The sequence below is a fragment of the Rhinoraja longicauda genome, chromosome 17 (genome assembly GCF_053455715.1).
Source record: "Rhinoraja longicauda isolate Sanriku21f chromosome 17, sRhiLon1.1, whole genome shotgun sequence".
Lineage (NCBI taxonomy): Eukaryota > Metazoa > Chordata > Chondrichthyes > Rajiformes > Arhynchobatidae > Rhinoraja > Rhinoraja longicauda.
The window spans coordinates 41,100,370-41,122,375 of record NC_135969.1 but is presented as its reverse complement, the minus strand read 5'-3'; the positions used below and the strand labels follow the sequence as shown (position 1 = coordinate 41,122,375).

At 50.6% G+C, this 22,006-nt stretch overlaps 1 protein-coding gene across 1 annotated transcript in view; it reads left to right on the top strand.

Annotated features, from left to right (window-relative positions):
- nampt2 (nicotinamide phosphoribosyltransferase 2) overlaps positions 1–22,006 on the top strand; it is a 44,532-nt gene that overhangs the window by 18,843 nt on the left and 3,683 nt on the right. The window contains exons 6-9 of the mRNA XM_078414572.1: positions 6,922–7,052; positions 9,043–9,268; positions 12,568–12,687; positions 15,183–15,323. Of these exons, the coding sequence (XP_078270698.1) occupies positions 6,922–7,052; positions 9,043–9,268; positions 12,568–12,687; positions 15,183–15,323 (618 nt within the window). The remainder of the gene's footprint in view (positions 1–6,921; positions 7,053–9,042; positions 9,269–12,567; positions 12,688–15,182; positions 15,324–22,006) is intronic.

Here is a 22,006-nt window from a genome sequence, read left to right as displayed (position 1 = left end):
GTCTTTCCTCAGGTTAGGAGACCAAAACTGCACACAATACTCCAGGTGCGGTCTCACCAAGGCCCTGTACAACTGCAGCAGAACCTCCCTGCTCCTAAACTCAAATCCTCTTGCTATGAATGCCAACATACCATTCGCTTTCTTCACTGCCTGCTGCACCTGCATGCTTGTTCTGGACTTCCCCAACATCGGGAACAATCTTCCTGCATCTAGCCTCTCCAACCCCTTAAGAATTTTATATGTTTCTATAAGGTCCCCCCTCAGTCTTCTAAATTCCAGCGAGTACAAGCCGAGTCTATCCAGTCTTTCTTCATATGAAATATGAAGTAATGCAATGTAGCTGTACTGTTCTATGCTCTATTTCCTTGTTCTACTTTTCCTTTATTTTAAACTTATGGAGGAAAATATTGTGCACACACTCTCACCTGCATGCAGACTTGGAGAAAACCTTCCTTATGTAAGTAATCCCTTTGCTTCCTGTGGCTTCTAACATTTTCAAGTGTAGATGGTTCTTGAATAATATTTTCATGAGTTGGCTTTTAAACTTCAGGCTGGGATTTAATCCATTACTGTGATCATTTTTGGTTGAAGTAGCTGTCAGCTTATTCAGTATTTTTTTTTAATGCAACAGTTTTGTAATTTATTGCCCTAAAGTCAACATGTGCATTCTGGTGAAAATGTTGGAAACTTTTCTTGAGAATTCACAGTGGGCTATCATCTCATTCCAACATCAGTTCAGTTTAGTTTATTGTCACGTGTACCGAGGTACAGTGAAAAGCTTTTGTTGCGTGCTAACCAGTCAGTGGAAGCACAATATATAAATATAATCAAGTCATTTACAGTGTATACACAAGGGTTAACGTTTAGTGTAAGGTAAAGCCAGTAAAGTCCAATCAAAGACAGTCTGTGGGTCACCAATGAGGTAGATAGTAGTTCCCGACACAGAGGTCTTGGAACGGGCCGGAATCCCCAGCGTCCACACCCTCCTACGGAAAGCCCAAGCCAGATGGGCAGGCCATGTCATCAGAATGCCCGAGAGTCGACTGCCAAAACAGCTTCTTTATGGAGAACTGTGTCAGGGCAAGCGCTCAGTAGGGGGACAGAAGAAACGGTTTAAGGACTGCCTCAAAGTGTCCCTCAAAGACTTGGACATCAACCTCAGCACTTGGGAGTCTCTTGCTCTGGACCGTCCAACCTAGCATAGCAAGCTCACCACAGGAGCCCGTGCAGCAGAGAACAGACACACTGCAGAGGCCCAGAGGAAATGCACCGTGCGCAAGGCCCGGGCTACCTCCACTTCCACTGCAGCACTTGTGTCCTACGTGTGGGCGTGCCTTCCGGGCCCGGATTTGCCTCACCAGTCACTTCAGGACCCACAGTCACCAATCCTCCAACTGAAAGTGAAGTCATGGTCATCTTCGAACCCAAAGGACGAACAACAACAACAACAAGATAGTAGTTCAGCATTGCTCTCTGGTTGAGGTAGGATGATCCAGTTGCCCGATAACAGCTGGGAAGAAACCGTCCCTGAATCTGGAGGTGTGCGTTTTCACACCCATAGCTTTTGCCCAATGGGAGAGGGGAGCAGAGGAAATGGCCAGGTTGTGACTCGTCCTTGATTATGCTGCTGGCCTTGCCGAGGCAGCGTGAAGTATAAATGGAGTCAATGGAAGGGAGGTTGGTTTGTATGATGGTCTGGGCTGCGTCCACAATCGCTGCAGTTTCGTGCAATCTTGGATGGAGCTGTTCCCAAACCAAGCTGCGATGCATCCCGACAACATGCTTTTTGTATGGCTCATCTGTAGAAGTTGGTGAGAGATCAGTACATGCTGGGGAAAGTCAGCAGTTTCAGCTGCCTCTGTGGACAAAGAAGCAGAATGAACTGATCAGAATGATAACCTTTCAGCAGAACTGGAAACGTGAGAGGGCAAGTGTGTTTTAAATTGCAGAGAGGAGCAAGGTGGAGCGAAGAAAGGGAATGGATTTGCTCCTGTTTTTTGTACATGGAGTGTGCCAGGTGCCTGGAACACACTGACAGGCACAACGATGGAGGCAGATACAACAGTGGTATTTGAGAGGCTTTTAGGCAGGGGCATGGATTTCATTAATGAAAATGAACTGCGGATGCTAGTTTATACCAAAGGTACACATAAGGTAACTCAGCGGGGAAAGTAGCATCAGATAAAATGGACGTGACATTTCGGGTCAGGGTCGGACTCAGTTTGAAGAAGGGTGCAGATTCTGTCCGCACGGAGTTTGTACGTTCTCCCTGTGACCACGTGGGTTTTCTACGGGTGCTCTGCTTTCCTCCCACACTCCAAAGGCGCACAGGTTTGTAGGTTAATTGGCTTCTGTAAATTGTAAGTTGTCTCCAGTGTGTAGGTTAGTGCTCGTGTACGGGGTGATCGCTGGCAGGCGCGGACTCGATGGGCTGAAGGGCCTGTTTCCTCGCTGTATCTCTAAAGTCTAAAAGTCTCAACATGGTAAGGTTCCTCGATGCCTCTCAAACAGGCAATTGCCATTCAAGTGTTGGCTGGTTCATTGACACATCGTCCAAAATTTATTTCAGGAAAACATTTTTCATTCTCTGCGGACAAGGTTCTTTGCAACATAACTGCCAGTTATGATATACTCTGTGTGTAAAACAAAAAATATTACTGTACATGAACCGAAAGAGAAAAACCTCGAACTAGGCACATTCTTAATGTTTTTATTGACACAATATAATATAAATCAGTCAGCATAACTTAGCACTGTAACATTGAAACTTATCCACTCTGTAGAAAATATAGGTAAATGTATTTACAGTGAAAGATAAAGATTATTGTAGTTTTCTGATGAATTTGTACATTATTATCTGTTTTCCTAATAATAATCAGCTTTTCTCAATCACCTTTTGATTTGACATTTCCCATACACAGGAAAATGTCTTCCTCAATTCATTGCATGCAAACTTGTCTAATGTGACCAAAAAATGTAAAGCACAAAGTATATTGTGAGTGCCATACTTAAACTCTTAAAATGTGTGTTTTTGAATTGTGGTACAAGGCTCAGAGTTCTCCTGTAAATAGCACCCCCGAGTGGGTAGGGAGTGGATGAGAAAGTGGGATAACGTAGAACTAGTATGAACGGGCGGTCGACGATTATCGTGGAATCATAAGTCCATAAGTTCCAGGAGCATAATCAGGCCATTCAGCCCATCAAGTCTACTCCGCCATTCAATCATGAGTCAATGATGACTCAGTGGGCCGAAGGGCCTGTTTCCATGCTGTAACTCTAAACTAACATATTCTAGAAGTCAGTCTAATTTAATGGCATGGATTAGGCAGCAAGAACTCTGAAAGTGCCTCTGGAAGATAGGGAAAGAATTCTGTCCCCAACTCTTACTCTTGCTCACAAGTAGGGCTTAGTCTGAAGAAGGGTCTCGACCTGAAACGTCGCCCATTCCTTTTCTCCAGCGATGCTGCCTGTCCCGCTGAGTTACTCCAGCATTTTGTGCCTATCTTCAGTGTATACCGGCATCTGCAGTTCATTCCTGCACATCAATACTCCAAGGTTGTGGCTAGATATTCCAGAGCCTGAGAAGCCCATCTGATGCAGCTCTATAGGACTTTGGTAGGCCGCATGCAGTCTGGTCGCCCCGATACAGAGAGGATGTGGAGACTTTGTAGAGGGTGCAGACGAGGTTTACCAGAACGATGGAACAAAGAACTGCCGATGCTGGTTTATACCAAAGATAGACACAAAGTGCTGAATTCGCTCAGCGGGTCAGGCAGCATCTCTGGAGAAAAAGGATGGGAGGGGTTTTGGTCGGTACCCTTCTTCAGACTGAAAGTAGGAGAATGGATGTCTTGGTCAGAGGATATTAGATCTAAGGTTTGGACTTGGATTGTTTCCTCCGGAATGCTGGAAGCCGAGGAGAGACCTGATGGAAATATTTGACATTATGAGATTATGATAGTTAAGGTGGACAATCAGAACTATATTTTCCCCAGGGTTGAAATGTCAAAGATCAGAGGGCATAACCTTCAGGTTGGAGTGGCAAAGTTTAAAGGAGATGTGCCGTGCAGGTTTTTTACACCCTGTTGTGGAACACACTGGAACACACTGGAACACACTGGAACACACTGGAACACACTGGAACACACTGGAACACACTGCCACAGGTGGTAATGGCGGAAGCAAGGACAGTGACATTTAGGATAAACTAGGATCTAAGAGGATTACAGAGCATAGCATTAAGGTGAGAGGGGCAACATTTAAAGGAGATGCGTGGGACAGGGTTTTTTTACACAGGGTGTTGGGTGCCTGGAACGAGCTGTCAGGGATGGTGGTCGAGGCAGATATGATGGTGGCATTTCATTAAACTTTCCAAAAAGTGCATGGATATGCAGGGGTTGGAGGGATATGGATCACGTGCAGGTAGATGTGATTAGTTTATCTTGGCATCGTGTTTGGCACAGACATTGCGGGTTCCTGTGCTGCACTTTCCTGTCTTCTGCGGTCTATGGTGAGGGTTAGGTCTAGGCACAACGGTAGAGTTGCTGCCTTACAGCCCCAGAGACGCATGTTTGATCCTGAATGTCAGGGTGCTGTCTCGACGGAGTTTGTACGTTATCCCCGTGACCAGCGTGGGTTTCATAGACGATAGACAATAGACAATAGGTGCAGGAGGAGGCCATTCGGCCCTTCGAGCCTGTACGCACCGCCATTCAATGTGATCATGGCTGATCATTCTCAATCAGTACCACGTTCCTGCCTTCTCCCCATACCCCCTGACTCCGCTACCCTTAAGAGCTCTATCTAGCTCTCTCTTGAATGCATTCAGAGAATTGGCCTCCACTGCCTTCTGAGGCAGAGAATTCCACAGATTCACAACTCTCTGACTGAAAAGGTTTTTCCTCATCTCAGTTCTAAATGGCCTACCCCTTATTCTTAAACTGTGGCCCCTTGTTCTGGACTCCCCCTCTGGGATCTCCGGTGTCCTCCCGCACTCCAAAGACGTACAGGTTTGTAGGTCAATTGTCTTGGTATAATTGTAAATTATCCCTAGAGTGTAGTGTAGTGTTAGTGTGCGGGGATCGTTGGTCGGCACGGACTTGGAAGGGCCGAAGGGCCAGTTTCCGCGCTGTATCTCTAAACTAAACTAAACGAAACACATTAAAAGCAAGACAGTCTGTCTCACTGCAGTATCTAAATGGGTAGTTCAACCTCCTGGGAGCAGTCTGATTGCTTGGCCTCTTGCCGATATGCAGCAGTAGGTGGGCCTGAGATAGGTTACTATTCTTTACATCAAAACCCCATCCAACCTGTCCAAGTCAAAAGTGTTTTATTGTCATATGTCCCAGATGGAACAATGAAATTCTCACTTGCTGTAGTACGACAGAATATGTGAACATAGTACACTGTAAATAATAATAATAATAATAATAATTAATAATATATATATATATTTACACACAAAATGCTGGAGTAACTCAGCAGGTCAGGCAGCATCTCGGGAGAGAAGGAATGGGTGACGTTTCGGGTCGAGACCCTTCTTCAGACTTCTCGACCCGAAACATCACCCATTCCTTCTCTCCCGAGATGCTGCCTGACCTGCTGAGTTACTCCAGCATTTTGTGAATAAATACCTTCGATTTGTAACAGAATCTGCAGTTATTTTCTTATATATTTTTTTAAGTCTTTCAGAGCAAAATAAGTAGTTCAGAGCTTATTTGAGGTTGTAGTGTTTAGTAGCCTAAAATGTACCGGTGATTGTCGCAGCTGAAGATTTGAGAAGTAAAGGTCCTGTCCCAGTTGCGCGATTTTTAAGGCGACTGCCGGCGACTGTCAAAGTCGTAGCAGATCGCCAAAATTTTATTTTACCCTATGACAATGACCACGACATTGTCGAGTCAGGTCGATACAAGTTACTTTTTTTGTGAAACTAGCACCTGGCTAAGAGATTACACCGTCTTCGGAAAAATAGGCGAAATTCCCACGCTTACCTGACCGTCAAACTGTCGCCTCCAATCTACCTGTCAAATGTCCTGACGGTAAATAAATTGGTTAAACAAAACGATGTTCTGGTGTCTTCAAATGCCTTTTCTTAATGTAATATTACGTGTTTCTAAATGCATCTGCGACAACCTAGCAAACCTGGGGACAGCGTGCGACAGCACTCGCAATAAGCTACGATACCTGGCCACAAGCCAGCTGTCGCCGAGAAATTTCTCCACGGCGCGCCGAGATCCGCTACGATTCATTGAAGTCTCCTCACGATCATGCCCGCGACACCCCGGCAAAGATTCGGCGACAGCCTAGTCGCCAGCAGTCGCCTTAAAATCGCCTAACTGAGACATGCCCTTAAATGTTTGGAAAGTGTCCTGATCTCCGGGTGAGCTTTGATTAATTCTCGGAATGGTAGGACCGTCATATGTTGAAAGACTGGAGCGACTAGGCTTGTATACACTGGAATTTAGAAGGATGAGAGGAGGTCTTATTGAAACATATAAGATTATTAAGGGGTTGGACACGTTAGAGGCAGGAAACATGTTCCCAATGTTGGGGGAGTCCAGAACCAGGGGCCACAGTTTAAGAATAAGGGGTAAGCCATTTAGAACAGAGATGAGGAATAACTTTTTCAGTCAGAGAGTTGTGAATCTGTGGAATTCTCTGCCTCAGAGGGCAGTGGAGGCCAATTCTCTGAATACATTCAAGAGAGAGCTGGATAGAGCTCTTAAGGATAGCGGAGTCAGGGGGTATGGGGAGAAAGCAGGAACGGGGTACTGATTGAGAATGATCAGCCATGATCACATTGAATGGCGGTGCTGGCTCGAAGGGCCGAATGGCCTATTCCTGCACCTATTGTCTATTGACTATTGTCTATTGATTGATCGACGGTGTTATTGTTAATGTGTTCTTTTGCTTTGCTTGCAGTCTGCGGCTCTTGGAGGTGCGGCCCATCTGGTGAACTTCCTAAGCACAGACACAGTGGCAGGGCTGGTCATGGCTCAACAGTTCTACAACTGCCAAATGGCTGGATTTTCAATCCCTGCAGCAGAGCACAGGTAAGGAACATTTGCGTGTAGTTTAGTTTCAGAGATACAACGTGGGAACAGGCCCTTCGGCCCACCGAGTCCGCGCTGACCAGCGATTCCCGCACACTAACGCTATCCTACACACGCACACAATTTTCCATCTCTACCAAGCCAATTAACCTACAAACTTGGACGTCTTTGGAGTGTGGGAGGAAATTGAAGATTTCGGACAAAACCCATGCAGGTCACGGGGAGAACGTACAAACTCCGTACAGACAGCGCCCATGGTCAGGATCGAACCCGGGTCTCCGGCGCTGTGAGGCAGCAACTCTACCGCTGCACCACCGTCTCTTGCAACATCCAACTTATACAGCTCTAAGAAAAAAAGACACAATGTGCTGGAGTAACTCAGTGGGTAAGGCAACATCCCCTGGAGAACATGCACAGGTGACGATTCAGGTTGGGACTCTTCTTCAGACAACTGCTTTAACTTAATGTTAGGAAATTCAGTAAAATAGAACAATTGCAATCAGTCACAAAGTGCAGGTATAACGATCCTCACCACAACTTTATTACTATGCCTTGCATGACGACAATAACACTTTCTCACTGAGCTCTTTACCAATGACACTCATTTAGGTGCTTGGTTTTACTATATCCTGTATTTTTACTTACAGAATTACATTAAAATTCTCAAGAGATAATCCCTGCAAGCAGAATCCATTATTAATTTAAATGTATCCCTTTGCGCAGTGAAGTTTGCATCATTTTGATGTTAACAAATCCATTTTCTATTTATTCCGCTCTACTTTTAATGTACATTTTATGATATTGAAACCAAGAATTTAGATTAATAATTATTTCTTCTAAATTGGCTTCAAAGATTATGCAGATTTCATGAAACCATGAGCAGTTTTGGGGGCCCCGTATCTGAGGAAGGATGTGCTGGCATTGGACAAGGTCCAGAGGAGGTTTACGAGAATTATCCCGGGGATACAGTCAATAGATGATACTAAGCTGGGGGGTAGTGTGAATTGTGAGGAAGATGCAATAAGGCTGCAGGGTGACTTGGACAGGTTGTGTGAGTGGGTGGATACATGGCAGATGCAGTTTAATGTAGATAAGTGTGAGGTTATTCACTTTGGAAGTAAGAATAGAAAGGCAGATTATTATCTGAATGGTGTCACGTTAGGAAGAGGGGATGTTCAACGAGATCTGGGTGTCCTAGTGCATCAGTCACTGAAAGGAAGCATGCAGGTACAGCAGGCAGTGAAGAAAGCCAATGGAATGTTGGCCTTCATAACAAGAGGAGTTGAGTATAGGAGCAAAGAGGTCCTTCTACAGTTGTACCGGGCCCTGGTGAGACCGCACCTGGAGTACTGTGTGCCGTTTTGGTCTCCAAATTTGAGGAAGGATATTCTTGCTATTGAGGGCGTGCAGCGTAGGTTCACTAGGTTAATTCCCGGAATGGCGGGACTGTCGTATGTTGAAAGGCTGGAGCAATTAGGCTTGTATACACTGGAATTTAGAAGGATGAGGGGGGATCTTATTGAAACATATAAGATAATTAGGGGATTGGACACATTAGAGGCAGGAAACATGTTCCCAATGTTGGGGGAGTCCAGAACAAGGGGCCACAGTTTAAGAATAAGGGGTAGGCCATTTAGAACGGAGATGAGGAAGAACTTTTTCAGTCAGAGAGTGGTGAAGGTGTGGAATTCTCTGCCTCAGAAGGCAGTGGAGGCCAGTTCGTTGGATGCTTTCAAGAGAGAGCTGGATAGAGCTCTTAAGGATAGCGGAGTGAGGGGGTATGGGGAGAAGGCAGGAACAGGGTACTGATTGAGAGTGATCAGCCATGATCGCATTGAATAGCGGTGCTGGCTCGAAGGGCTGAATGGCCTACTCCTGCACCTATTGTCTATTGTCCATTGTCTCTTGACTCTGTTGGCGTCCATGTTTGGGGCCACATATAGAAGCTTGCACTTTGAAGACCATGACGTGAGACTTGTTGCTTTCACAGCACCATCATTGCTTGGGGCAGGAATCGGGAGAAGGATGCCTTTGAGTATTTGCTCAAACAGTTTCCATCCACTCCCATCTCCGTCGTCAGTGACAGCTACGACATTTTCAACGCCTGCAAGCAGATTTGGGGAGGCGACCTCAAAGAAAGCGTGAAGGGAAGGAACAAGGATTCCGTGCTCGTTATCCGACTCGACTCCGGCGATCCAGTCAAGACCGTCATTGAGGTACCTGTCGAGATTGGAAAGATTTAAGGAATTATTGCCATTGTCAGCACTGGCTTTTGCACCAGGTTTATGTCACCAGTGGTCACACATTCCCACATAAACGACAGCACGGATTCGGATAGTGCTATAGGTATGAAGGCACGTACTGAGGTTCAAGGTGAAGGGGAAAAGATTTAATAAGAATCTGAGGGGTAACCTTTTCACACAAAAGGTGGTGGATGTATGGAACAAGCTGCCAGGTAGTTGAGGCAGTTGAGGCTGGGACTATCCCACCATTTAAGAAACAGTTAGACAGGTACATGGAGACAGTACAGTGAGACAGAGGTTCACCTGCACCTCCTCCAACCTCATCTATTGCATCCGCTGCTCTAGATGTCAACTCATCTATATCGGCGAAACCAAGCGGAGGCTCGGCGATCGCTTCGCTGAACACCTGCGCTCGGTCCGCATTAACGCAACTGATCTCCCGGTGGCCCAGCACTTTAACTCCCCCTCCCATTCCCAGTCTGACCTCTCTGTCATGGGCCTCCTCCAGTGCCATAGTGAGGCCCGCCGGAAATTGGAGGAGCAGCACCTCATATTTCGCCTGGGCAGTTTGCGGCCCGGTGGTATGAACGTCGACTTCTCCAACTTCAAATAGCTCCTCTGTCCCTCCCTTCCCCTCCTCCTTCCCAGATCTCCCTCTATCTTCCTGTCTCCACCTATATCCTTCCTTTGTCCCACCCCCGACATCAGTCTGAAGAAGGGTCTCGACCCGAAACGTCACCCATTCCTTCTCTCCCGAGATGCTGCCTGACCTGCTGAGTTACTCCAGCATTTTGTGAATAAATCGATTTGTACCAGCATCTGCAGTTATTTTCTTATACTATAGGTACATGGATAGGACAGGTTTGGAGGGATATGGACCAAATGCTGGCAGGTGGGACTCGTGTAGCTGGGACATGTTGACCGGTGTGGGCAAGTTGGGCCGAAAGGCCTGTTTCCATGCTGCATCATTCTATGACTGTGTGCAGTTTTGGTCTCCAAATTTGAGGAAGGATATTCTTGCTATTGAGGGCGTGCAGCGTAGGTTTACTAGGCTAATTCCTGGAATGGCGGGACTGTCATATGTTGAAAGACTGGAGCGACTAGGCTTGTATACACTGGAATTTAGAAGGATGAGAGGAGATCTTATCGAAACGTATAGGATTATTAAGGGGTTGGACACGTTAGAGGCAGGAAACATGTTCCCAATGTTGAGGGAGTCCAGAATAAGGGCCACAGTTTAAGAATAAGGGGTAGGCCATTTAGAACTGAGATGAGGAAAAACTTTTTCAGTCAGAGAGTTGTGAATCTGTGGAATTCTCTGCCTCAGAAGGCGGTGGAGGCCAATTCTCTGAATGCATTCAAGAGAGAGCTGGATAGAGCTCTTAAGGATAGCGGAGTCAGGGGGTATGGGGAGAAGGCAGGAATGGGGTACTGATTGAGAATGATCAGCCATGATCACATTGAATGGCGGTGCTGGCGCGAAGGGCCGAATGGCCTCCTCCTGCTCCTGTTGTCTATTGTCTATTGTCTATCTATTGACTCTCTGTCTCTATTAGTGGCTGATGCCCACCTTCTATACTCAATTCCCTGACTGATGAAGGCCAACATGCCTGAAGCCTTCTTCACTAATCTTTTCACCTGTAACGCTACTTTCAAGGAACTATGTACCTGTACTATTATGATCCATCTGATCCACAACACTCCCCAGGGCCCTGTCATTCACAGTGAAGGTCCTGCCATGGTTTGACTTCCCAAAACCCTCGCGCTGATCTCCAGTTTCCATTCCTCGGCCCACTTGCCCAGCTAACCAAGATTGCATTGTAATTCTTGATAACCACCCTCACTGTCTAGATACAGCCTAGTTTAGCGTCATCGTCAAACTTACTGATCACATCGTAGTTTTAGTTTTGTTTAGAGATACAGCACGGAAACTGGGCCTTCGGCCCACCGAGTCCGCGCCAGCCAGCGATCCCCGCAATCTAACACTATCCTGCACACACAAGGGAAAATTTATAATTATACCAAGCCAATTAACCTACAAACCTGTACGTCTTTGGAGTGTGGGAGGAAACCGGGGCACCTGGAGAAAACCCACGCAGGTCACGAGAAGAACATACGAACTCCGTACAGACAGCACCCGTAGTCAGACCCGGGTCTCTGGCGCTGTAAGGCAGCAACTCTACCGCTGTGCCACCGTGCATTCTGTAATAAAAGAGATGTAAGTTGTTTTTTTCCTGTCAGAGTCTGTTGAGGAGGAGATAGTTCTGAGAAATGGAGCATTTGTCACTTTGAGCATCAGCCAATAAAGTTTGCTTTGTTGCAGTCCAGCAATGCATCACAAACCCAAGATCTGAAGAGAGCTTTTTCTACACGTGGGGCTATTTCATCTACCACTGGCTTACCTGAGAGCATTCATTTGTGCCCATTGGAGAGATTTAATGTTCTAGCCTCATGTTGTATAAAAGTTTAGACTTCACAATCTCATTTCAGACTACAGTTGTGTAATGGTAACGTTTCTGAAAGAACCCCAGGTCCATCGATTCCATCAACATATCACACTGCCTCAGCACGGCCACCAGCATAATCAAGGACCAGTCTCGCCCCTGTGATGACTGTATGTGCCTGATCGTTTGAGAGATACAGCATGGAAACTGGCCCTTCGGCCCACTGAGTCCAGTTCTATGTTACGCCACATTCTCGTCCCCTCCCTACACACCAGCATCCATTTTACAGAGGGCCAATTAACCTACAAACCCGCATGTACTTGGAATGTTGGAGGAAACCGGAGATGCAGTGTGGGTAGGATCTAGCTGAGATGAGGTGCAAATCCTTATGCAAGTCGACAGGCTAGATGCAGGAAGATTGTTCCCGATGTTGGGGAAGTCCAGAACAAGGGGTCACAGTTTAAGGATAAGGGGGAAGTCTTTTAGGACCGAGATGAGAACGTTTTTTTTTTCACAGAGAGAGTGGTGAATCTGTGGAATTCTCTGCCACAGAAGGTAGTTGAGGCCAGTTCATTGGCTATATTTAAGAGTGAGTTAGATGTGGCCCTTGTGGCTAAAGGGATCAGGGGGTATGGAGAGAAGGCAGGTACAGGATACTAAGTTGGATGATCAGCCATGATCATATTGAATGGCGGTGCAGGCTCGAAGGGCCGAATGGCCTACTCCTGCACCTATTTTCTATGTTTCTATGTTACAAATCCGAAAGGCTGCAGTTTAAATCACTCTTCAGCCTCAGATAACCTGACGTCATTTTTTTCCGACCTGCAGGTTCTGAGAATTCTGGAGGAAGTCTTTGGAAGCACTGCCAACAGCCTGGGGTACAAGCTGCTGCCAGCCTTCATCCGCCTCTTTCAGGGAGATGCTATCAACCTGCGTTCCATAGAAGAAGTGCGCACATTTTTGTTGTCATGTAATAGATAGGAACTGCAGATGCTGGCTTATTCCGAAGTTGGACACAAAGTGCTGGAGTAACTCAGCGGGCCAGGCAGCACCTCTGGAGAAAATTGATAGGAGATGTGTCGGGTCAGGAAGCCTTCTTCAGACTGAATAGGATTGGAGAAGATATCAGGTCTTCGCAACCTGCTGGCATTGGATGTGTAGAAAAGAACTGCGGATGCTGGTTTAAATCGAAGGTAGACACAAAATGCTGGAGTAACTCAGCGGGTCAGGCAGCATCTCGGGAGAGAAGGAATGGGTGACGTTTCGGGTCGACCCGAAACGTCACCCATTCCTTCTCTCCCGAGATGCTGTCTGACCCGCTAAGTTACTCCAGCATCTTGTGTCTACCTGCTGGCATTGGATGCTTGTTTGAAAGACCATTTGGATTTGAATTTGGATTTGGAAGTACCTGAGGTGAAACTGTCTCCCAATGTTTTGTACGTCCAAATTTACTACTTGGCTGAAGAAGGGAATTACTGCTCTGAAGAAGGGTCCTGACCCGAAACGTCACCTATCCATGTTCTTCAGAGAGGCTGCCTGACCAGCTGAGTTTAGTTTAGCTTAGAGATACAGAGCGGAAACAGGCCGTTTGGCCCACCAAGTCCACGCCAACCAGCGATCCCCACACATTAACGCTATTGTGGCGCGTCGAAAAGCCCAAAATAAAGGCGAGGAGCCGGGTATTTTGGGAGGGATTTATTTTGTGGTGTTCTCTAGACCAGTCGAGTCTGCCAGAGAGAGATCGCGCCTAAAATCCCATCCTTTATCCCCGTAGCTAAGGGCCGCCCCCCTGGACCGGTCCATTCCCGTGCTGAGGGGTTCGGTAGGGGTATGGCCCGACCCTTGGGTGCCACCACAGGACCCCCCCCCCCCCAGAACCGGAGGCACGAAACGCACTGGCGGTCGCACAACCCGACAGGACCACGTACGAAAATTGGATGACAAAGGGGCTGGCGGAGGCACAGGTGGAGGGACAGGTGGAGGGACAGGTGGAGGGACAGGTGGAGGGACAGGTGGAGGGACAGGTGGAGGGGACAGGTGGAGGGACAGGTGGAGGGGACAGGTGGAGGGACAGGCGGAGGCACAGGTGGAGGGACAGGCGGAGGGACAGGTGGAGGGACAGGTGGAGGGGCAGGTGGAGGCACAGGTGGAGGGACAGGTGGAGGGACAGGTGGAGGGACAGGTGGAGGGGCAGGTGGAGGGACAGGCGGAGGGACAGATGGAGGGGACAGGTGGAGGGGCAGGTGGAGGGACAGGTGGAGGGGACAGGTGGAGGCACAGGTGGAGGGACAGGTGGAGGGGACAGGTGGAGGGACAGGTGGAGGGACAGGTGGAGGGACAGGTGGAGGGACAGGTGGAGGGACAGGTGGAGGGGCCGGCGGAGGCACAGGTGGAGGGACAGGTGGAGGGACAGGTAGAGGGGCCGGCGGAGGCACAGGTGGAGGGACAGGTGGGGGGACAGGTGGAGGGACAGGTGGAGGGAAAGGTGGAGGGACAGGTAGAGGGGCCGGCGGAGGCACAGGTGGAGGGACAGGTGGGGGGACAGGTGGAGGGACAGGTGGGGGGACAGGTGGAGGGAGCCGCGAAGGGGGGCGACCTCGTGGCCGAGGCTGGGCAACCCGCACCGGTTGGTCAATGTCCAAATGCGCCGGCTTTAAGCGGTCAATTGTCACGGCCTCCGGTCAGCCCCCCATGTCCAAGACAAAGGTTGTATGCCCGTAATGCCCCGCAGCTGGAACTGAGCCTCCGCTTGCTGAAACCAAACGCGTGGCTGGGTGGTCCAGAACGTCGGCAGTTTGATCGAGACCACGTCGACAGATGGGGCCTGGTCGGCCTGTGAGCCAGATGAACGGTCGGTTCTAAATTTCGAGTCCATTATGACAGCAATGGACCGTCGGGGTCACCAATGTGGCGCGTCGAAAAACCCGAAATAAAGGCGAGGAGCCGGGTATTTCGGGAGGGATTTATTTCGTGGTGTTCTCTAGACCAGTCGAGTCTGCCAGAGAGAGATCACGCCTAAAATCCCGCCCTTTATCCCCGTAGCTAAGGACCGCCCCCCCCCGGACTGGTCCATTCCCGTGCCGAGGAGTTCGGTAGTGGTTTGGCCCAACCCTTGGGAGTTGCCACACTATCCTAAACGCACTAGGGACAATTTACAATGATACCAAGCCACAAACCTGCATGGCCAAGGAGTGTGAGAAGAAGCCGGAGATCCCGGAGAAAACCCACGCAGGTCACGGGGAGAACGTACAAACTCCGTACAGACAGCATCCGTAGCCAGGATCGAACCCGGGTCTCACAGTAACTCTACGACTGCGCCCCAAAGTTACTCCAGCATTGTGTGAATTTTGTTTTTCAGTGCTTTTCTTTGTTCATTAGAGTCACCAATGGAGGTAGTTCCACACGTGGTGAATGTAAAGCCTGGCTATTGTTTTGCTTTCCAGATCCTAATAGCTTTGAAGAAAGAAAACTGGAGCACAGAAAACATGGCATTTGGGTGTGGCAGTGCGCTCCTGCAGAAGCTGAACAGAGACACCTTGAACTGCTCTTTCAAATGCAGTTACGTTGAACAAAATGGAGGAGGGGTAAAGATAAGTGTCTTGTAGATTTGAGATATGAAAGATCAGAAAACAGGGAGGACGGTTCGTGTGAACGGTCATGCAAGAAACCATCAGTTTGAACGGCCCCTGAGATCGCAAGGTGGGATAGAATGAAGGGGGAATCTCATGGAAACCGACTGAATAATGAAAGGACCAAATAGCGTGGGATGTAGAGAGGATGTTTCCAGTCGTGGGAGAATCTAGGACCAGAGGGCGCAGCCTCATAGTAAAAAGACCTACCTTTTAGAAATGGTGCCAAAACATGGCATGTTTAAATATGCAAAAATAATTTCACTGTGCAGTTGCATGTGTGACAAATAATGCCCCATTCAACCATTGTTCTATAAGGAGGAATTTCTTTAGCCAGAGGGTGGTGAATCTGTGGAATGCATCGCCACAGATGGCTGTGGAGGCCAAGTCATTGGGTATTTTAAAAGCAGAGATTGATAGGTTCTTGATTAGTAAAGGCATCGAAGGTTACGGGAAGAAGGCAGCAGGAGAGTGGGGTTGAGAGGGAAAGATAGACCAGCCATGATGGAATGGCGGAACAGACTCGATGGACCAAATGGCGTCCTTCTGCTCGGTGGTCTCATGGTCTTAAAGCAACTGTCTTATTTTACGCCCAACATTATTATGCTGTTTATGTGATCAAATATGTTTTCTTGTTTACATTGTAAATGTTCCTCAGTTATATGGTTGTTATTGGTGCCTGAATTGGACATCCAATTTGCAATGTGATTACTGTGTTTTCATTGGTGGGCATAATTTGAGGAGGCTTGCCTGTCAGTGACGAACCAAGAAATTTGAGTGTGTACTGCTTGTGATAGTGCGACCATTGAATTAAATGGTCAGGACGTTCGGACAGTGGCTGCCCGGAATGTGGGCGCACAGCCAGAGCATGTAGTCAGCATTCCTAGCTTGTTAACTGTCAATGGGAAATGTCCCTCTCGACATGAACAAGGAACTGTAGATGTGGGTTTAAACTGGAGATAGACACAAAAAGTTGGAGTAACTCAGCGGGTCAGACAGTATCTTTAGATAAAAGGAATAGGTGACGTTCTGGATCGAGAGCCTTCTTCAGACAGAAGGGTCTCGACCCGAAATGTCGCCTATTCCTTTTCTCCAGAGTTGTTGCCTGACCCGCTGAGTTACTCCAACTTTTTGTGTCTATCTCCAGTTTAAACTGACATGTGCCGTTCCTTCCTACACACAATGTTTGATCCGGATTCACTCAATCATAGAATATGTCTTGGGCGACACAGCAGTGCAGTGGGTACGGTCACAGCACCAGAGATCTGCCTTCAATCAATCCTGACCTCTTTTTTTTTTTTTTTAATATATAAAAGTTTTATTCCAAAGAAAAACATACAAACATACTAAGCAAAATGTGATCAAACAAAAGCCGCCTGTATCGGCAGTTTACAAATTAAACAATTATCACATTAAAATCCCGCCATTTCTGTCAACAATACATTCAACCCCCCGCGGCGACCAGCGTTCCCGGAAGGCCTCCAGAGTCCCTGTGGACACCGCGTGTTCCCTCTCCAGGGACACGCGGGCACGGACGTAAGCCCGGAACAGGGGTAGGCAGCCGACTTCTGTGAGGCCGTCGACTGCCCGCTGCCTGGACCCGCGGATGGCCATCTTGGCCAGGCCCAGGAGCAGACCGACAGGGAGACCCCCTCCTCCCTACTGACCCTCCCCCCTCTGTACCGGGTGCCCAGACATTAGCAGCGTAGGGCTAAAATGGAGCCAGAACTTGAGGAGCAGCCCCTTCAGATACTGGAACAGGGGCTGTAACCTCACGCACTCTGTATACAAATGGTACACGGTCTCCTCCTGGCTGCAGAAGCGACAGGCGGCAGACGAGACCGTGAACCGGCTCAAGTACCTGTTACAGGCTATAGCCTTATGCAACACTCTCCACCCCAGGTCCCCGATGTAAAGCGGGAGGACCCCCTTATAGAGAGACCTCCACTGGGGACCGCTCCCGCCGTCAGGTGGTAACACGGACCGCCAGGGCGTGTCCGGACGGAAGATGAGAGCGAGGAAGTGGAGAGTGTGCAGGAGCAGCCTGTACAAAACGCGCCTCTCCGCGTCACGGAACGGCACGCTGGGCATCTGGGAAAGGCGGCTCATATTGCGTGGGGCCGGCTCTCGGGAAGGGACCCGTGCCGTGGGCCCAATGAGCAATTCCGACGGAGCGGGGGTAAGCCCAGTCGGAATCGCTCCATGCACACACCTCTCCTCGACACCCACGCAGACCAGCGCCTGACCGCCCTCCTCCAACGGGAGACTCAGAACCCCAGCAGAGACCCAGTGGTTCCTCTCACCCCAGAAGAAGTTAACTAACCTCCTCTGTATCATGGCGATGAAACGAGAGGACGGGACCAGAGTGGCCAGCCGGTACCACAGCAGAGAGGCCACCAGCTGGTTTATGACCAAAGCCCTACCCCGATATGATAACACACCAAGGAGGCCTGACCAGCGCCCCACACGGGCGACCACCTTCGCCTCCAGCTCCTGCCAATTCGCCTGCCAAGCCCCCTCAGTGGGACTCAGGTAGATCCCCAGATAGAGGAGGTGCGTGGTGCTCCACGCAAAAACTGCCATCTCCTCCGGCAGGGAGTCTACCTGCCACTGACCCACCAAGAGCCCAGCACACTTCCCCCAGTTGATCCTGGCGGAGGATGCGGCTGAGAACACCCGCTGGCACTCACGCATCCTCCGCAGGTCAACCGGGTCGGTGAACATTTGTAACACATCGTCGGCGTAGGCCGAGAGAACCACCTCCACCCCCGGCCCCGGCAAATCCAAACCTGCCAGCCGCCTCCGTAGGAGACACAGGAATGGCTCCACACAGAGTGAATAAAGCTGGCCGGACATGGGGCATCCCTGACGAACCCCCCTCCCAAAGTGAATGGGAGCCAACAAAGAGCCATTGACCTTGACCAGGCACTCTGCGGCAGCGTATAGGAGCCGGACCCGGGCCACAAAATGGGGTCCGAATCCAAACGCCCGCAGAGTCCCGAGAAGGTAGTCGTGTCCCACCCGGTCAAACGCTTTCTCCTGGTCAAGGGAGAGAAAGGCAACGGACTGACCAGCCCTCTGGCACAGATGGATCAGGTCCCGGACCAGATGGACATTGTCCTGGATGGACCGGCCCGGGACTGTGTAGGACTGGTCAGGGTGGATCACATGGGACAGCATGGGCCCAGGCGATTGGCCAATGCCCGTGCAAAGACTTTGTAACCCGCACTGAGAAGAGAGACAGGGCGCCAGTTCTTCAAGAGGCGGAGATCGCCCTTCTTGGGCAGCAGGACGACAACTGCCCTGCGCCATGAGAAGGGCATCTCCCCGGTCGCCAGGCTCTCCCCCAACACCTTCACATAGTCACCCCCCAGGACACCCCAGAAGGCTCGAAGAAACTCCACAGTCAGCCCATCCAGCCCCGGAGACTTGCCCCTACTGAGCTGGTGCAGGGCACCAGTCAACTCCTCCAGAGTTAGGGGATCATCGAGGCGCTCAGCCACCTCTTTGCACACTACGGGTAAGCCCTCCCACAGCACCCCTTGTGCCTCCCCACTAGATGTTCCCTCGGAGAACAGAGTGTCATAGAATGACCAAACTGAGGCACCGATCCTCTCCGGATCCGTGACGGAGGAGCCATCGTCCACAAGCAACTCGACAAACTGCCTGCGGGCACCTCGGCACTTCTCCAGGGAGAAGAAAAATGGGGAGGCGCGGTCCAGATCGTGCAACATCTGGACTCGCGACCTCACATACGCGCCCCGGGACCTCCTCAGCTGCAAGTCCCTCAGTGCCCCTTTCTTCTCCTGGTACTCCTCCCACTCACACGAGTCCCCCTCCGTCTGACCCAGGCGAGACTCCGAGTCGAGCAACTCTCTCTCAAGCCGTCCGATCTCGGAGTCCCGCCCCTTGGTCGACCCCCTCGTGTAGTCCTGGCAAAACAGACGGACGTAAGCCTTCCCTACATCCCACCACTGCCTTAGGGAAGGGAAACGCCCCTGCCTTTCCCTCCACTCCGCCCAGAACTGCTTGAATGAGTCCCGGAACCGGCGCTCCTCCAGCAGCCGGTTGTTGAAGTGCCAGTACGTGGACCCTGCCCGTGTGCGTGTCGGGATAAAGTCCACTCGCACCAGGCAGTGGTCCGAGCACGGCTCCAACCGTATGGAGGCTGCCGAGACACAGGACACATAGGCCTTAGACACATATACACGGTCAATACGGGAACCACCCCCCTTAAACCTGTACGAGAAGGCGCCGGAGCTGGGATGGAAATTCCTCCAAGCATCTACTAGCTCAAAAGAATCCACCAACTCCCTTAATGTCTTGACCGCTGCCGGATCGCGCTGAATGCCAGAGCGATCTCTCGCCTCAAGGGTACAATTAAAATCAACCCCCAGGAAAACACACTCCCCCCGATCGATGGTGTTCAACAGCGCGGTCACTTCTTGTGTTAACCGCGTCTGCATAGCACCGCTCTTGGGGGCGTACACATTAATAAAATGTAACGGCACGCCATCCAGGCGCACGGCCAGATACAACAGCCGGCCTGGTACAATGTCCTGCACCTTGACAATCTCCGGCTGGAAAGATGGGGCCAACAGGAAGGCCACTCCACTCGAAATGGAGGTGAGATGGCTGATGTAGACCCCCCCTTCCCACTCCAGGAGCCAGGTGGGCTCGTCACTAGTCACAGTGTGTGTTTCCTGCAGGAAGCTCACCGCGTACCTCCCGTCCCTCAGCACCGAGAGATGGTGAAACCTACGGAGAGACTCCCTGGCCCCATTAATATTCAGGCTGGCTATAGTGAGCTTCATTTTGAAAGCGCACAAGAACTTTTACCAGCCCCCCTTGACGGAATGGAGGCTCCCCGAGCCCTCTGCCCTTTCTTTAGGGACTTAAAAAGCTCTTGGAGCTGGCGCCGCTCATTTTTCAATACACCTGCCATGTTCCCCTCCTCCTGAAGGATGGCATAAATGGACTGCAAGGGTACCGTCAGGTCTGACCAGAGGTCGACAGCCAGATCTGCCTTATTCCTCTTCCCTCTGCTGTCCTTCAGAAACTTCCGGAGTTCCCAGATATCAACAAGCCGAGACACGGGGCTGCGGGTGGGACAGTCCATCAACTCACTGTCGCTGGACTCCACGTCCCCCTCCTCCTCCCACTCAATGTCTGAGCCCGAGTCTGGATAGTTCTGACTCCCAGCCGCCTCGCTCACCCCTCCCTGTGAGGTGGGCGGGTCGGCCACATCACCCGGTCCCTCCTCCGTCACCATCCCACCCCCAGGATCAGTGACGGGGGCAGGTACCGGTACCTCTAACTGTGGAAAGCTGCCTGGTAAATGGCCAGGCTCCTGCACACCCCCACCGCCCTCTGTAACCGGATTGGGGGCAGTGATGTTGGAGGAAGTCTCCGGGGTGGGCAGTGAGAGGGTACGTCTGGAGTCCGACCGAAGGACACGATCCGAAATGACCATGTCCTCCTTCGCACCCAGGGCACCCGGCCCAGCACCGTCACCCAGAGAGTCCCCGTCCCCCACCACCAGGGGAACCACCTCGCTCTGGCCCTCAGGGGGCGATGTTCCCGGAGTCTCCCCTGCTCCCTCAGCCGATGGGGCAGCACACCCCTCAATAGGACTCGTAGCCTGAATGGGGAGCATGGGCTGGGGACCCACCCCCACACTCAAGTCCCCCCCATCAATCTTCCCCTGGTCACCCTCTAAGCCAGCGGACGCAATCCCTGGGGGAACAGCCCCCTCGGGTAGTGTGTCAACACTCTCAGGTGGTCCCTGCACTACAGAGGCATCTTCCTGCCCACAGGAAGCGTGTACTGGGTACTCTGCCTCAACAGGGGAGAAACGCCTCCCTTCAGGTCGCCCCTGACCTTCAGGGCCGTTCTCCGTGTCAGAGGACCCGTGCCTCCTCCTCTTATAACCACTAGCGTGCGGTGGTACAGTCAGCTCCATTGCTGAAGCCTGTTCCTCCGCCCCGCCATCTACCTGCTCATCCTCTCCAGCCTTCAGACCCTCAGGCTCAGAGGCGAGCTCGATAATATCTACTGCCGGGGGACCCTCATTAAGGTGACCTTCTGCCTGGCGTCCCGCTTGAACGTTCTTCTTCTTCCATTTAGCTTTCTTACTCTTCTGTCTCTCCCAGTGCCCCTCATCCACCCCCCACCCTGCACCGGCATCCTCCGCCACAGGTACGGGACATGGGGGTGGTGGGGGAATGGAGGTTGGGGGCAAGAGAACAAAGTCATCACGGGCCACCGTGGTAGAACCAGCAGCCCCAGATGGGCCAGCACTGCCTTCCTGGGCCACCTTGGTGGAGCTGGCAGCCCGGTGCTTGGGACAATTCCTGCGGAAATGCCCCACCTCTTTGCATGCATGGCAGCGTGCTTGGCCCGTGTTCCAAAACACGCGATAGCAGAATCCTTCCCATTCAACCTCAAAACTCCCCTACATATCAATCCCCTGTGCCAGCTGTATGTACACACGGCGATTGAACGTTAATACATGCTGCATTTCGGGATCATCCAACCTATGCAACAGTTTGGTGGGCCCAGACCGCACCTCCCCCAGCTTAGTTACATGTGGGAGCAGGAGCGCGTCCGGAACATAAGGGGGAACGTTGGACAGCATG